This window comes from Hyposmocoma kahamanoa, unplaced genomic scaffold, assembly GCF_003589595.1.
Source record: "Hyposmocoma kahamanoa isolate Upper Pololo Valley unplaced genomic scaffold, ASM358959v1 87, whole genome shotgun sequence".
NCBI classification, from domain to species: Eukaryota; Metazoa; Arthropoda; class Insecta; order Lepidoptera; family Cosmopterigidae; genus Hyposmocoma; species Hyposmocoma kahamanoa.
The window spans coordinates 22,481,686-22,498,010 of NW_020654422.1; the positions used below are offsets into that span (position 1 = coordinate 22,481,686).

At 41.2% G+C, this 16,325-nt stretch overlaps 3 protein-coding genes across 3 annotated transcripts in view; 1 reads left to right on the plus strand and 2 right to left on the minus strand.

The window, feature by feature from the left end:
* The window catches only part of LOC113235525, a 44,701-nt gene extending 44,066 nt beyond the window's left edge, over positions 1-635 (minus strand). The window contains exon 1 of the mRNA XM_026471260.1: positions 120-635. Coding sequence (XP_026327045.1) covers positions 120-234 — 115 coding nt within the window. The 5' untranslated portion in view covers positions 235-635. The remainder of the gene's footprint in view (positions 1-119) is intronic.
* Positions 636-11,394: 10,759 nt separating this feature from the next.
* Positions 11,395-13,616, plus strand: LOC113235526 (caseinolytic peptidase B protein homolog). Its single transcript, XM_026471261.1, has 4 exons — positions 11,395-11,412; positions 11,543-11,998; positions 12,070-12,171; positions 12,235-13,616. Exons 1-4 carry the CDS (start codon positions 11,395-11,397, stop codon positions 13,288-13,290), a joined length of 1,632 nt encoding a protein of 543 aa, XP_026327046.1. The 3' UTR covers positions 13,291-13,616.
* The window catches only part of LOC113235527 (transient receptor potential-gamma protein-like), a 4,979-nt gene continuing 2,090 nt past the window's right edge, over positions 13,437-16,325 (minus strand). The window contains exon 6 of the mRNA XM_026471262.1: positions 13,437-13,515. Coding sequence (XP_026327047.1) covers positions 13,437-13,515 — 79 coding nt within the window. The remainder of the gene's footprint in view (positions 13,516-16,325) is intronic.

A 16,325-nucleotide genomic window follows, 5' to 3' on the forward strand; every position in this document is an offset into this window, starting at 1 on the left:
ACAGGGCCCGAAACGTCGGTTTGTTTGAAAACAAATATACGTTTCTTTAAATGATTAATAATAACTGACTATTTCTTGACTGTCGAGGTTAAATCACTTAGGGCAGCAGGGGTGCTTACCATCTTTGAGGAGTTGGCGCATTTCTTTGGTGCGTTGGAAGTTGATTTCCTCGAGCAGCTGCTCCAGTAGCGTAGCGCTTTTCAGTAATGCCGTTGCTGACCCGCTCAGCGCCATGGCCACCTAGCACTAGCGCTCGTACACCCTCACACGACGCCGCGCTTATAACTGCCCCTTGACCACCGCCCACGCCATACTTCCGCAATACACGATACACAAATATTTAGTCGCATTTGTATTACACGCTCGTTTTCATCCTTCGACCTGCAGGCCAAATTTAGATAATAAAAGATGTACAGAAGAAACAAGATTTTCCAACCGACACTTTTTAAGATAGCTCCCTTAGTTTGTAGAACCCAAACGATCAATTACTCAGTGGGGCTTTGTTGTTCAACACTTTCTAAAGTACTACTTTAATTTTCTTCTACAAGAATTTGATTTAAAGATAACAACGTCGGTACAATCACTCCAAATAAAGTACTAGGAACTGACATCAATAAATGAAAAATCAATCATTCACATTGAACGATTGATTCACTCAAAAAACGCAATAAGTTAAAGCGCACATCACACTGTCAATGTTTTAGAACGTACAAGTCATACAATACAAGTCATCAACGTACTTTAAAGACAATCTTGCAGGCCATCTTCTCTGTAAACAAAGATAGAAAACCGACACAGAGAGACCGAGTTATACCACAGTAAAATATAGACACGTAGGCAGAGATGGGCAAGCGCCCGAGTTTTAACCCGGGGAGGGACGGCGCTTTGTTACTCCTGGGTTTAAATCGGGTTAAAACCCAATAACGCCCGAAATCGAGAGCATAAACTATTTACAGTTATATAGTTGTAAATCGAGGTTTGTTCAAATTTAATTACATTGTTACAAAATGTTTTTATCTCATAATTCTTCATTGCACAAATAAATTACATTTTCTCAAACATACTCAGAAATGTTACTAATGCATTACTTTCAAAAAACGAACTATGGGCCGTGCGGCTTCTTCACGGCCAACTCCAGCAAAGTAAGTATGAAAACCCATTACTGTCCACTTCTCAACATTTTTAAATCTTCCTACTAATAACGAACTAAAAAAAGGAAAACTCATACACTCACAGTCAACGGCCCAGTGTTCATAGCTGCGAAAATTAAAAATACCTCAGTGTACCGCTTCCCTAAAAAAAATAAAATGGCGATGTCCGCGCCAAACGCCTCGTCGAGTGGAGCTAGTTGCCCTGCCTCCCGAGTACTTCGTAGGGCCTATATAAGCGGGCCCCTTCAGTCCCCGTTCTTTATAGGCCTAAAGATAGGTCCGGGTGCACCGAGCCTCCTCGGTGTGTTCTGTGATACAAAGCCTCGCCGTCTCTCGTCCTTGTAACTCATACTCGTCCAGCAATCCCTTACTTTCCGGCCTCTGCAATAATGTACTATTTCTCAAACATGGTCGGAAATGTTTGCAGTACTTTCAAAAGACGAAGACTGAAAGTTTGTCATTTATGGACCTTGCGACTTCCTCCCGGCCGAGGCCAGCAAAGTCAGTATGAAAATCCAATAGTGTCCGCTGCTCTAAACTTCTATAAGTAGTACTTTATTGCAGAGGCAAGAAAGTAAGGGATTGTCGGACGAGCATGAGTTACAAGGCCGAACGCAAGTGAGGCTTTATATTTGTACGAGTCAAGCAATCACCGTTCCCGCCAAGGCTGATAAGTGATTTTCTTAAACTATATTAGGAAATAACCGGAGACTAAAGAGAAGAAGATGTATAATAGAAAAAGTAAATAAATGTTAATTAAAATTAAAAGTGATATTTGACATTGTTTTCAAATATTAAGCCTGGTTACCTTTAGGCCAAGTCCTATTTTTATTGGAGTTCTTGATTTAAGAGAATATTTGACATAATATGTGCTCTTCTTACTAGAACTTATTTTCGCGACGAACATAGAAAAATGGCCAAAATTACAAAAAAATACCAAGGCGCTTTAGTCATCGAGTTTATGTTCGATAACTTTAGTTTATTTCACTGCCTTTTTTTTAAAAAAAATACGTTTTCATTATGAACACTTGGCAGTTGGCTGTATGAGTTTTCCTTTTGCCTGTTTACATAGTTCGTCTAAACTCAGATTAAATCAAAGTCCGAGATTCGCTCTGGGCCTTTTGGAGGGAAAAGTGTCGTTTTTATTTTGACTTTCAATTATTTTGTGAAATCTAGTTTAAAGTGGAATAGGATAGTGCTATTGTGCCTTAATCGAAGATTAAAACGCGAAATTATACGAATCTCGAACTAAAATACCCGTATCGGCCCGTTCTAAGGAATCTCGAGTGAATCCAATCACGCCGCCTCAAATTGCCTATCCTCTTTGTGGTGGCCATATTTACAGAAATATATTTAAACGTTTATGTTTTCGGCTGAAGGACTTTGTTTCCATGGCCAGCAATAAATTAATAAATAAATAATCAAAGTCCGAAAATGTAAACAAAGGTGTAAATGTGTAAATGTAAAAAATATTTTACGAATAGTGGAACAGTGCAAGGGTTAAAAACTAATGCAGGATTTTTATATTGTTTTTAAATTGTGTGCATGTCCAAACAAAATATTATCAAATCATATTTTTAATTTAAAACACCATATTTAATAAGATAATCTCAAAAATCTGTTTCCTGTTAGAGATGGGTTTTTACCCGATAAATATCCGTCTAAGAATATATATCCAATAAATATACGTTTTTATTGAGTATTTATTCTAAAACGTGGATAATTATTTTTTTGCGTTTTTTATAATAAAATTCATTAGAATTAATTTTTTTATTAAATAATTACGTTTTTGCCATTCTTTTATCTAACAATACTGTTCTACCTACGTTTTTCGAGTCGAGTGGTATAAAAAATTCGATTGACAGAAAGTTATCATTTTAACTGTAACCCTTGAGCTGACCAATCGCGCAACCAATGACGCAACCATTTGTGCCGACTAGACACTGCTGATGGATGCATTTTGCGCCCCACGTCGCGTGTTTACATTAGAGACTTCTGGTGACCTACAAGCAGCGTTGCTTAATAACGCAACTTGGCCACGCAGCTCACTTATGGTGTTATCTGAAGCCTCCAATCTACACTGCAACTCGGCCAGGCTTGACTTCAGGGAAGTGATATCCTTCAGCAGCCTGCTAACATCGACGTGGTCGAACGTAGCGGGGAGCAGTTTGTGCAGCTCCTTCGCTACGAACGTTGGCACATCTTCCGGGTCAGTCTCCTTCAGGAGTGTGATGACATCCTGGAGACTCTTCACGCCTCCATCCCTCTCATCTGGCGAGATGGCATCTGCTCAGCTTTGCCGAGGCTCTCGAACAACAGCATCTTGCCACTGCAAATCTCATCCTCGTTGAAGTTGGATTTGCAGATCTGCATGATGCTGACTTCGTCTATGAAATCGATGGCGTGTTGGATAAACGCTAAAAGCTCATTGGCTATGAGTTGTTGGGAGCTCATTGCCACTTAACGCGCAGCGGCCTATGCCGCGCAAAACTCGAATTACAATAATTCTCACTGCGTATTGGACGCGCGCACCGACCTGCCCGATAATTTTACAACGCCAATGAAACACCGGAGCTAGCGACTGACTGGTTTATTAAAATTAGCTGAATGCCCACCACCATATGACATTGTGTTAATGATCGTTACAAATTTAATAAATTTTAATAAAGTGCGGCCCAACTTTATGGTCTTGGAGTCTACTGCGTACTAAATAAAGTCATGTTTGGACTTGAAATAACCTCGTATTATGACATATTATTTAAATGTTCATTTTCCTATAAAAATATATTTTTAAAAAAGAATAACGCCACTCCGTGGATGAGCAGTGAATTGTATGAACATATACAAAAATTTAATAATTACAATGAAATGCGTCGTCAATATCCTAATGATAAAATGTTACATCAGTGTGTTAAACATTACGCGGGGTTGATAAAATCGACCAGTGTAGCTGCGCGTAAAAAATACAATGCTAAACGTCTACAGAAATGCACAAATAAATCAAAGGAAGTGTGGAAAATTATTGACGATGAGATATCCACCGCTAGAAAAATACAAAATGTATGTTTGAAAGATAAAAATGAGTATGATGTACCTATTGCTAACATATCAAACTATTTCAATGAACACTTTTTATCTATTGCGGCCAATTTGTCTACACACAGTGACCAAAACATGGCAATTGAATATTTATTAACCCACGTGTGGGTTAATAAATATAGCAAACAACCACCAACTTGCACACTGCCTAGTGTTACAAAAGACACACTCAACAAATGTCTGAAACACCTAGTGAATAAGGCTCCCGCTACACAGGACATTATGACATATCAGTAAAATCAGACAGTTAAAGTAGTATCAGCTGGGAAAAAACTACTCAGAAGTGGAGGTGACGTGAACCTTGGAATTCCTCAAGAATCTTCATTGGGAAACAGAGGTTACACCTTGTATTGTATAGCAATGTTGCTTCAATATGAATTCCGTACCCTTTACGAATAATAACATTGATAGTGCTATACGCGTGTTTATACGTCACTATCCACCTCTCCTTCATTTTTTTTCGTCAGCTGACATTGAATGAGCGGATAGCGAAATGAAGGACTTGATAATGACATGATTGCTACTTTCTGTTTGTTTTGATGTCTGTCAAACTGTAATATGTACGGAACAAACATAACTCGTGGTGGCAAGCCAAGTCATTTTTAAAAAGTGAAGTGAAAACATAAAAATGAATTATAAATCTATTTGAAACGTACACAACCTAGCAAATATAAAAAAAATAAATAATGCTGACAAAACGTAATAAAATCGGCAACTGAAGGCGAAAATGTGTTTTGTGGGGGGGCTGCAGACGAATTGGCTACGATCATTGCGGCGTACGTTACGACTGGTGACGATGCGAGCGCCACCAGCCTGCAGCCTGGTGCTCCAACGGCGCCGTCTCACCTGGGACACGGGTGAAGCCAAGCCGACGCCGCGTGTAACACGTTTCGTGCTTGCCGCCGCCTCCTTCGGGGTTGCGCTGCTCGCAGCCGATCACCTTTACAATGGTGCGAACCAATTTGTTCACTGCATTATCTACTTACCGGCCTATATATACGCAGTGCTAGGATTAACCTATAAGCAAAAAGGAAGCAAAGTCCATCACATCTTGGGGATGTGGTGCCCAATTCCTCAACAACAACATGGGATCATTGGCATCTCTAACACTTTGTTACTAAACCTTGTTATTCAATGTCAAAGTTTACTACGTGTTATATATTATAGTAACATCAGTTAAATATAGGTCCAGTGTAAAGGAGCTTTCAAATCTCGGTAAGATATTTTTGTTTGACATTTAAATCCTGAATGAGGCAGAGACTTTATGTCAAAGGTAATTAAGTATTAAACCTACTCACATCGCACACATTGAATTTGTCAAAAGGATAATGATTACTTAATTCCTATAAATATAGCAGACTATCTTTTTTATAAACTATCTTGGTAACAATCCACAAATGGCATTTTGATTTGGCACATCACTTCTAAAAAAAGAATAGGGGATCTTCTCTCAAAGATTCACCCTATTTCCATACTCTCATTATAAATATAACTAATTGAGAGGGGCACAGTTTGGTTTTCTATATTGTACTACTTTTGTGTTTTTGAAATCTGTTTGGGCTCAATGTGTTCTACTAAAATCACAGTAAAATTGTTCTGGCCTACTCAGCTACTATGGTCCCAAGTTTTTAATTTTATTGGAAATTGTTATTTTTGGGAAAACATTACACTGGGTTTTTATGAAGCAAACAAAAAAGAACACCACATACATATGATAATAAATGTAATACTAGATAAATGTTGGAAATAATGAAATGAAAAATATTTGAAATGTTTAGGGCACCCAACTCCATCAGGCACTGCATAGGCATTTGAATACTACTATTTAGGACTAGTACTAAAGTTTCTATTAGTTGGGTATATATTATATACATATAGTGGGCATACAACGTTCCATATAGGGAAGGCACAGGCTACAATCAGAAGACAAAAACTGTTGGAGCCAGGAAAGTCCTTCAGTCCTTAGGTGCACTTGGCCTTGGCTTCAAACTGTAATAAGTGGTGTTAAAAATAGATGAGTGAATTGTTATTGTGATGAGGGACTGCATAGGCCCTGAATTAAGCCACCCTAATAATAATAATAATAACGGTAGGCTATAATACCCAAATAAATGTAGTTTAGAAAAGTGACAGTGTGTATACTTTCTGTGGCAGAGTATACCTACTTACTTTAAGAGTTATTTCTAGACATGGTAATAATGGCTATTTGTCAATAATGAATTATACTGCTATGTTATTTTTCAATAACTATTATTGTAAACTATTGTCAGTTATCCTGTTATTCCGATGTTTAGGTTGTTTTGGATAAAAGCATATAACATGACCAATTGACAAAAAAAGTCGGATAAAGGTGTTCCACATGTATAGATACATGTATAAATATAGCTACAAGGAAGGATATAGAGTTGTTAAAACCACTAAATTTTAATCAATCTTTTTTTTCAAATTCTGTATTTCAGGAAATGGTTTTACTGCATCACAGGACAAAACTACTCATCTAGGAAGTCAAAGTTGGATTTGAAAGTAATTCTAGTGGTTTTGGAACATTTCATTTCAGTAAACATGCTTGACGGAAGAAAAAATAAGTATGGTGACAGTGGCAGTGCTTCCCTGGTCAAACTCTTTCACAATGAGCTCTACTGATACTAATATTATGATAATGACGAAGATGCTAATAATGCTGATGCAGCTGATGATGTGATCACAATTTCAAAGTAGGTGGCCAGGAACCAGAGAAAAGGGTGACAAGAAGGTGGGATGACGATAATAGTTTACGATGAAAGAGATCACATCGTCACATATATATGATGTTAATGGTGCGGATTCTGATGATGCTGATGATGCGTATGGTACTGATGAATCTGATGGTGCAGATGCCAATATCGATGTCGTGCCTTTTGTTTTGACAGGGGAAATCTTTATGGATACCGCTGCGCCCAGGGAGACTCAGGGGTTATGTGGGGACTCTCCCCCAGACTGGAGGGCCTACCCCACTAAAACCCTCCCGGGTTTCCCTCTCGCCGGTTGAGTCGGCGCCGTGGGATCAGTGAACATTCGCCACGACAACCGATGTCATGCCTGACCACCAGTCATCATCAACACCATCTGCACCATCAGAATCATCAGCACCACCAGCATCGTCAGCACCTTTAGAATAACCATCTTTAGCATCGTCAGCATCATCAGAATCCGCATCACAAGCGCCAACCGCATCATCATCACCATTAACATTATAATTGTATGTGACAATGTGATCTCTTTCATCGTAAACTGTTATCATCATCCCACCTTCGTGTCACCTTTTTCTCTGGTTCCTGGCCACCTACTATGATATTTTGAATCGTTTTTAAATTCCTTTTCTTTGTCGCTCTCTTTTTTCAAATTCAAATTCAAATTCAAAATTAAAATTTTTTCAAATTCTTCTATCAGTCCCCACTCTCTACTAAATTTCCGAAGCGTTAACATGTGCTCGCCTTCATGTACAATTCTGACCAGTTACTTATACCATTGAAAATCATTTAACCTAACTACTTATAAAACATCAGCATTTGTATAAATACAGGCCCTTTTACTTACCCCAAGTTTGCTTATGTTAAATGTTAATACGTTGCAAGGGAGTGTTTTTATACGATTATACCTATTTATATCTCATTATGTCTTGTTACAGCCTTTACACCTTTACATTACCTGTTCTTTTCCTTTTCTCTACCTTCTCTTTCTTTTTTCTACAATAAAATACATGCAGTTGATTTTAAATCAAATTTCAATGTAGGTGGTCAGGAACCAGAGAAAACGGTGATAAAAAGGTGAGATGACGATGAAAGTGGTCGCATCGTCACAAAAAGCATCATCAGCTGGAGATCAGCTGCCTCAGCATTATTAGTATCTTCGTCATTATCATCATTTTAATAGCAGTAGAGCTCCTTGTGAGAGTTTGTCCAGGGAAGTACTGCCATCATATTTATTTCTTCCGTCAAGCAGGTTTACTGTAATGAAAAGTCAGTCTGCTGCATTTTTTTAACATGAATTACTGAAAATCCAACATTGACTTACAACATCGTAGGACAAAACTACTAGGTGAATAACTTTGTCCGGATTTCGAAAAAAGTAATGAATTAAAATTCGGTGGTTTTAACAACTCTGTGTCAGTCCTTGTAGCTATAGATTTGGAACACCCTTGTCCGACCTATGAACATGACATAACAATGATAGTGAAACATGTAACAATGTTAGGGAATAAATATTGTGTAGTGTTACCACATGGTTACACTTGCCACATTTTTTGCAACTTTTACCTCGCGTAATGTATGTAAATAACTTTAGGCAAATTACATAACTTTTGAGGATCTTGAGATTTTTAAATTCAATTATATTAGCTATTGTAAATCCCGAATAGTTTACGAAACGCACACAAATTAGACAATAACTGGTGCAAACAAAATTAAATCAATCAATTACAGTTCTTGATACATTGATTTTACTTGAGTGTACTTCCTTTTTGTTACATTTAGGTTTTAGGCAGTACTGCCAAATCTTTGCAAAGTTAACTTGCCAATTTATGTGTGTTAAATAGCCGATATTCGCTCAAGCCAAAACAATTCTACAATTTTCTGCTTGCTGACGAAAGTTGGGGAATATGAACTTTATAATTCCCCAATTCCCCACACTTAGAAATACTCAACCCCCAAACGAGTTGTTTTACAACTCCATTCCGCACAAAATCCCCAATCAAGTTTGTAATTCCTCAGACGTTTTATTAAGTAGCCTAAAATCGCTTTTTCCTATTTCGCCGTAAATAAATATTGCCGAGTCGTCGATCGCTTCTTTAGTCGCCGCATGACCCCTCGAAGTAGCCTAAATGGCGAATAATCGCCCACTGATTTTAGGTGTACATGTTAACGGCAATGTGTATAATTCAGGTATTCTATAGAGTGACTAGTTATTCTATGCAGTACGAGGCTTATGTTTAGGCAATGTATATAATAGTTAATACTTCTTAACTATTATACATATATAGGTATTTATAAAGGTTTATATAATTTACAATTACAATTTTTTATTAAAAAAAACTTGTGTGTGAAGTGTAACTTGTCAGGTAACGAAATGTAATTTTCGTCGGGACGGAGATCGAGAGTGGACCCCCAGTGACGGATAATGGCGTTAACGCAACGAAAACAAATCTGTTACATCCGTTACTGTTATAATGTTATTGCTGTTGAGAAAATATATTAGAAATTAAAGCACGACGACAAGTGCATTTAGCTTTTGTACACAAGTTAGTTATGCTCTGGAAGCCCAAACATATTTTTGACAGATTAGACTGGATTACGAACGTTCATAGTATGAAAACACGACGAAGATGTCGTCTTACAGAACAACTGGCTACAAGGATAATCTGAAGTATTACGTGACGAAAATTTGGAATGACTTACCACCACCTCATCATCATAATCATAACAGCTCCCATTGCTTAGTTAAGATGCACACGAAAATTGAATTATTATCAATGTAACTTCTGCCTTGCTCGCCAGTACAGTGACAAGTTACTAGTAAAACGTGAAGTCGTCTTAGCTAAGTGAGATAAACTGTTTTCCCTCTTTTTTCCCTTGTTGGTAGAGACAGCGGACAAGGACCGAACGTGAATGTGATTGGGAATATTGTACGGTTTAAATATTATCTTTAGATAATCGTTAAGAGTCAACAAGACCAGGATGAAAATCAGTACCGCATCGCACACAGCCACGAAGGATTGAAGTGAGCTTATTCCTTCTACGGATTGTAGATGTTGGTATATGACCTGTTTTCTATAATTGTGTGTGGTAAATAAATGATTGGAATGGTTGATTATAACCATTAACCAATAAACCAAAAAAAAATATTGTTTTCGGCACCAGTTGTATTTAAATTGATTTATATAACTGCCTGTTAATATCAAATATTAAAATCGACAATATTCTAATTACGTAAAGCACAAATAAAAGAGCTTTAACAATACGATAACACATAACAATAAAATATATAACATGAGAAAGGTTACTTTACGTGCACTGAAAAATTATAATTGTAAGATTATCAAATTTGTAGTATCGTCAAATCATTTGAGTCGTGCCATTTCTCTCACAGCTACTTGCTAGTTCGCAAGACGTTACAGCAGAATAACAGAATAACAACAGCTGTTTAGATAAGAATAACTAACGCATTACATAATCTGTCATTGTAATAATGACCATTTTTAGTTATTTGTATTGCCTCAGGCGTCTCATACTAATTAGAGTAAAATAAATATTTTTAACATAATAACCTATTTTTAACATAATAACCTTTCCTTAAAATGTGGTACATTTAGGCAGTATATTATTTTTCCATCAATGTTCTGTATTGTTTTCAGAGAAACGATTTTTTAAAGCAGTGCAAGTTGGAAACTTACAAGAGCTGCGCAAGTAAGTGCTCTCCCTATTACAATGCAAATTGCCCGTTACTTCATTCCGCTCACGCGATACACGCAGCCGTAGATGCATGCCGCCACAGAGCGTTGCGCGATTCATGCGTCTCTGGAAGCATACCACATCTAGAGGTGCCGGTGATGATTTTATACCGATTTATCGGATATCAAAGTTATTTTTTACAGGTAAAAGAACTAATATTAATTGCTATTTCGGTAACTACTCTAGCAAACCATAAAGTTTTTAATGCCTGGGTCTGTCATTTAAAAAAAAAACAACTTCAAAAAATACGTCACGACAATCGTGTGTTATTGTTTGGGCTGGTGATTTCGGTGTTTATTTATTGAAAACATACCGTAAATAGCGTTTTTTAAATTTACCCTGAATATAAATGTTTATAAACTATACTTTAAGGAGTAATTTCATGGTAAACATTAGAACCACTCAAACGGAGTATTATCATATTTATCCAAGTACACCAAAAATTTCATTAGTGCTTTTTAAGTGCAGGATTTGCGGTGTATTATTGCATTTTATTTGAGATGTTTTTGTTGGTAGTACGGAGGGTATTTATTTAGCAATGCAGAATAATAATTTTTATTTATAAAAACTTGTATTTAAACTGAATGCTTTTCTAATTTGCGAAACCAGATAGCCGCCATTTTACGGTAGGTTTATCTTATCCTTTAAGGGCCGCGTAGATGGGGGTAGCGCATCGCGTGAGCGGTTTATATTTCCTTCAAAACATATAAAGGTGATCTACGATGGAATTCAATCATTTATTTTTCAAACTTGAAGTAAAACTTTTAACACGAAAGACGCTAAGCGCGCACAGTGCGGTGTCGGCAGTTTAACGAGAAGCGCGCGTTTCGCAGGCAAGTAGAGGCCGCCGGCGGCGGCGGCGCGGGAGAGGGCGCGGCCGACCGGCGGCACGCGCTGGGCTGGACGGCGCTGATGGTGGCGGCGGCCAACGACCAGGTGGCGGCCGTGCGCGAGCTGCTGCGCCTGGGCGCCAGCCCCGACCTGCAGGAGCGCTACGCGGGCGCGGCGGCGGCGGCGGCGGCGGCCGGCCTGCACCCGCTGGACGCCATGCAGCGCCGCGAGGAGGACTTCTGCCCGGGCATGAACTCGCGCGCCTCCTTCCTGGGCTGGACGCCGCTGCACTACGCGGCGCTGGCCGACTCGCCGGCCGTGGCGGGCGCGCTGCTGGACGCGGGCGCCGACCCCACGCAGCGCGACCACGCCGGCCGCCGCGCGCTGCACTACACGCGCGACCCCTCGCCCACGAGGGACCTCATCCTGCAGGTGCCTGCGCCGACGCCGCCCGCCCCCGCCCTTCGCCGCCGGCGCACGCGCTCACTTTGTTTCGTCGGCAGCACACGCGGCGCTGGGAGGAGGCGGAGGCGGCGGCGGCGGCCGAGGAACGGCGCCGGTTCCCGCTGGAGCAGCGGCTCAAGCAGTTCATCGTCGGCCAGCAGGTGAGTGCCCGGCGCGCCCGTGGCGCCCTCTCCGGGCGGGGGTGACGGCTCGCGGCTTTGCAGGCGGCCATCGAGACGGTGGCGGCGGCGGTGCGGCGCAAGGAGAACGGCTGGGCGGACGAGGAGCACCCGCTCGTGTTCCTGTTCCTGGGCTCCAGCGGCATCGGCAAGACGGAGCTGGCCAAGCAGCTGGCGCGCTACATGCACCGCGACGACCCCGCCGCCTTCATCCGGCTGGACATGTCGGAGTACCAGGAGAAGCACGAGGTGGCCAAGCTGATCGGTGCGCCGCCCGGCTACGTGGGCCACGAGGAGGGCGGGCTGCTGACGCGGGCGCTGGCGCGGCGCGCCGACGCCGTCGTGCTGTTCGACGAGGTGGACAAGGCGCACCCCGACGTGCTCACCGTGCTGCTGCAGCTGTTCGACGAGGGCCGCCTCACCGACGGCAAGGGCAAGCTCATCGAATGCAAGAACGCCATCTTCGTGATGACGTCCAACCTGGCGGCTGACGAGATCGCGCAGCACGGGCTGCAGCTGAGGCGCGAGCAGGAGGCGCGCTCGCAGCAGCGCCAGCCGCAGCAGCCGCGCCCGACGCGGCTGCGGCCGACGCGCGTCGAGCACGACCCCGACCCCGACCCCGAGCCCGACCCCGACCCCGACCCCGACCGCGCCGAGGCGGCGCTCGAGGTGTCGCGCCACTTCAAGGACGGCGTGGTGCGGCCCATCCTGAAGCGCCACTTCGGCCGCGACGAGTTCCTCGGCCGCATCAACGAGATCGTGTACTTCCTGCCGTTCTCGCGGCAGGAGCTGCTCACGCTAGTGAACATGGAGCTGAAGCGCTGGGCGGAGAAGGCGCTGGCGCGGCACGCCGTGGAGCTGCAGTGGGAGGGCGGCGTGCTGGGCGCGCTGGCCGACGGCTACGACGTGCACTACGGCGCGCGGTCCATCAAGCACGAGGTGGAGCGGCGCGTCGTCAACCAGATCGCGCTGGCCGCCGAGCGCGGCGCGCTGGCCCGCGGCTGCGCCGTGCTGCTCGCCGAGCGGCGCGGCCGCGTGGCGCTGCTGGTGCGCTGCCCGCCCGCGCGCGACTACACGCCGCTGGACCTGGGCGCCGCCTAGGCGCGGCCTCGGCCCGGCGGCCGCCGCGCGGGCCGCAGTGGCGGCGGCGGAGGGCGCCGGGTGCGATGCCCACAAAACTAGCTACCGATGCGTTGGTCGCCGACTGCAAATGCTTTCAGAAGACTCGAAGGGAGCTAAAAGGAATCTTAACCGACCGATATCGGAGTAGACGATACGCCTCCTCCATCGCGACAGTCACTATCTACATCTCTAACTCCCGGCGAACTGGAACGGAATAACAACTTGTAGCGTTACATTGTTAGTAGTTTCGTTTGCGAATATGTAATAAAACAATATCCACGTCTATAAATAATACCACGCCAGTTTTATTTCCGACTTAGTACCTACGTCTACCTAAAATATAGCTTAACAGTGTCTTCTCTTGTACGTACAATAAGCGTGCGAATGAAACGGTATACCTATTTCGTTGCGGTCCGAGGTCACAAGGACGACTCGCGGCTTACACTATCTTAACAGTATCGTAGGTCTAGTGGTGTGCGTGGGCCGAATATACTATGGAAAACTTTTTGGAACACATAATTTCGCAACGGTTTCGTTGAACGAATGACTTCATATCACGTACAAAATATATTCCTACCTTACATAAATGTACTTAAACATCACTTAATTTTATGTTTTAAAATTGTTTGTCGATATCTACTTAACTAATTGGTGTTCAATAAAATATGTAGGTACTCCTTAAATTTAAATTTGAGATATCAAAACAATTCTGGTTAACATTATACATAAAAAAAAATATATGTACAGTAAATCTAACATAGCATTCTCCTGTTGACAAATGGGATTAGTGCAGTGCTTTAAGTTAAACGACCCATTCACCACCTGCGAGGCAGTCCGGCGCGTAGGCAAGATACTGCTCGCACACTACCCTGCATATGGCTCACGTATGGAGTCTCGCAGGACGCGTAGCAGGATGGCTCGCACGCTACGACTACATTCATAATTCTGCATTACGCGGCAAACGGCAAGGCGGACTGCAATGCAGGATAATGACTGAATAAGAAAAAAAAATTTTTTTTTTGTTTTTTGGCACTATGGCTTCCAAACCTTTGGCCATAGGCAATTTCAATTGGGTTGCCAATTTTTAGCAATTTTTCCAAATACATCTTTGCTTTCATCTTGAGACTTCAGGATAACATTGTCATCGCAGAAATGTCTTTATTGTTGATGTGGGTTTTTGGATATTAATAGGAAATTAAAAAGGGAAAGGAAATCGCGCAATATGTCGCGGAAAAAAAATAAATGCGAACGGAAATTTGGAAAGGTGATCAACAGGGTAGGGTAGGTAGTATATTAAAGATCAAACTAAACAGTGAAGGATGGAAAATATGAAAGGAAATGAGATAGTAATAGTTGAAAATAATGTTAAGTGGATGAATAATAATTTAGTGATTTTACAGATTTTTTGTATGAATTATTTAGGATGATGTTTCCACACCAGAGAAAAGTTCAAACTTATATTTTTTTTTAAATAACAACTTGATTTATTGACAACAACAAAATAATATTTTTTTAGTCATAGAAAAAAGTACATTCTGCATAAAAGCGGTGAATATTGTTATAATTATTAATTTATTATAATATATTGTATTTATACATCGAACACTTGGAAAAAATTCCTTCGATTAAATTCGAAAAAAATGATAGATTCCTCATAGATGGCGCTACGGCTAATAAATGGTTGTTAGAAACCATTAGAAAGAATGGTTGTTAGACACAAAGATCCGACAACAAGCACAGAAAAATTCGTGAGATACGCTGGTTCGTTGCGTGGCTTAGTTGGCATGGCGTCTGCCACGGTTTGCTAGAAGACGTCGGTTCGAATCCGGCCGGATCGAAGGGATTTTTTTCTAAGTGTTAATCTTTGTATTAATAATTACAACAATCTAATGGAGTAACTTCACTAAAAATAATTGAATATCAAGGTGGAGAAACATCCTGACATTCAATAAAATACTCAAACGGTGAATATTATTACACTAATATTATATGAAGTCAACCAATTTACCATAACATAAATAAAAAACAAATAATTATTAGTTTTAGTAAGTGTTCAAAATGCACATCTGCCAAAAGAAGCAGGCTATGTTAGATGGACTTAGTGACGAAGGCGATACGTCCTGGCCACGTCCTGTCATTTATTATAGGGGTTGAACGTACCGTACATTGAGGGTACCTTCCTCTTTTAAATATCTTATTATTTATAAATTATACTAGGGTGCTTTACGAAGCTCAAATTTTACATATTTCAAAAATTGTACGTAGACTGTATAAAACGTTCGTACATTTGTAAATGTCGTTGTAAATAAGGTAAACGCATCCTCATCTTTGCATTAGATACAAGTGCTTTAGTAAAGCTCAGATAGGTTTACCAATCGGTATTCAATTCCGACTCAGGTGTCTAGGGCTATGCTAATGATCATTTATTGTATCCAGAGACAAAAGCATTTCTTTTGTTATTGACATTAAAATATTGTTTATATATTCGTATATTGACTATATTTGTTCAACATTGTCATTACTGGCGTACGATCACCACCTGAAATTTCTAAGTTTATGTGACTGAACTTTTCCAATGGACTATATAAATGAACCAAACGATTAATGTGCGGTTAAATAACTAGTTAACTTTTACGAGTATATTGCGCTAAGTTGATAATACTTTAGAAACAGAAAAAATAAGTGGGACAAATGTTAAGGAACATTAAAGAAATGAGAAATATTTCGTTTGTGATGGTAACTTTGTATGTGAAAATATTAATTGTTTGGTCGGATTGTATGAAAGTGTGTTCTTATTGTGGGCACATTTCCTGGGTACTTCCTGGGTATCGAAGACGATCCATCGGAACTAGACCCTATACGAAAGTCATATAAGTTTTGTAAAGTGAGTGGCGGTTTCTTAAATATTAAAAAAAATGTAGCCTCGGTCCCTAGACATTTGACGCCTGCAGGCAGTGGTTGGAAGGGCCGGATCTACAGTTCGGGAATCGACGGGGTCCCTGCGGCGCGGCTAC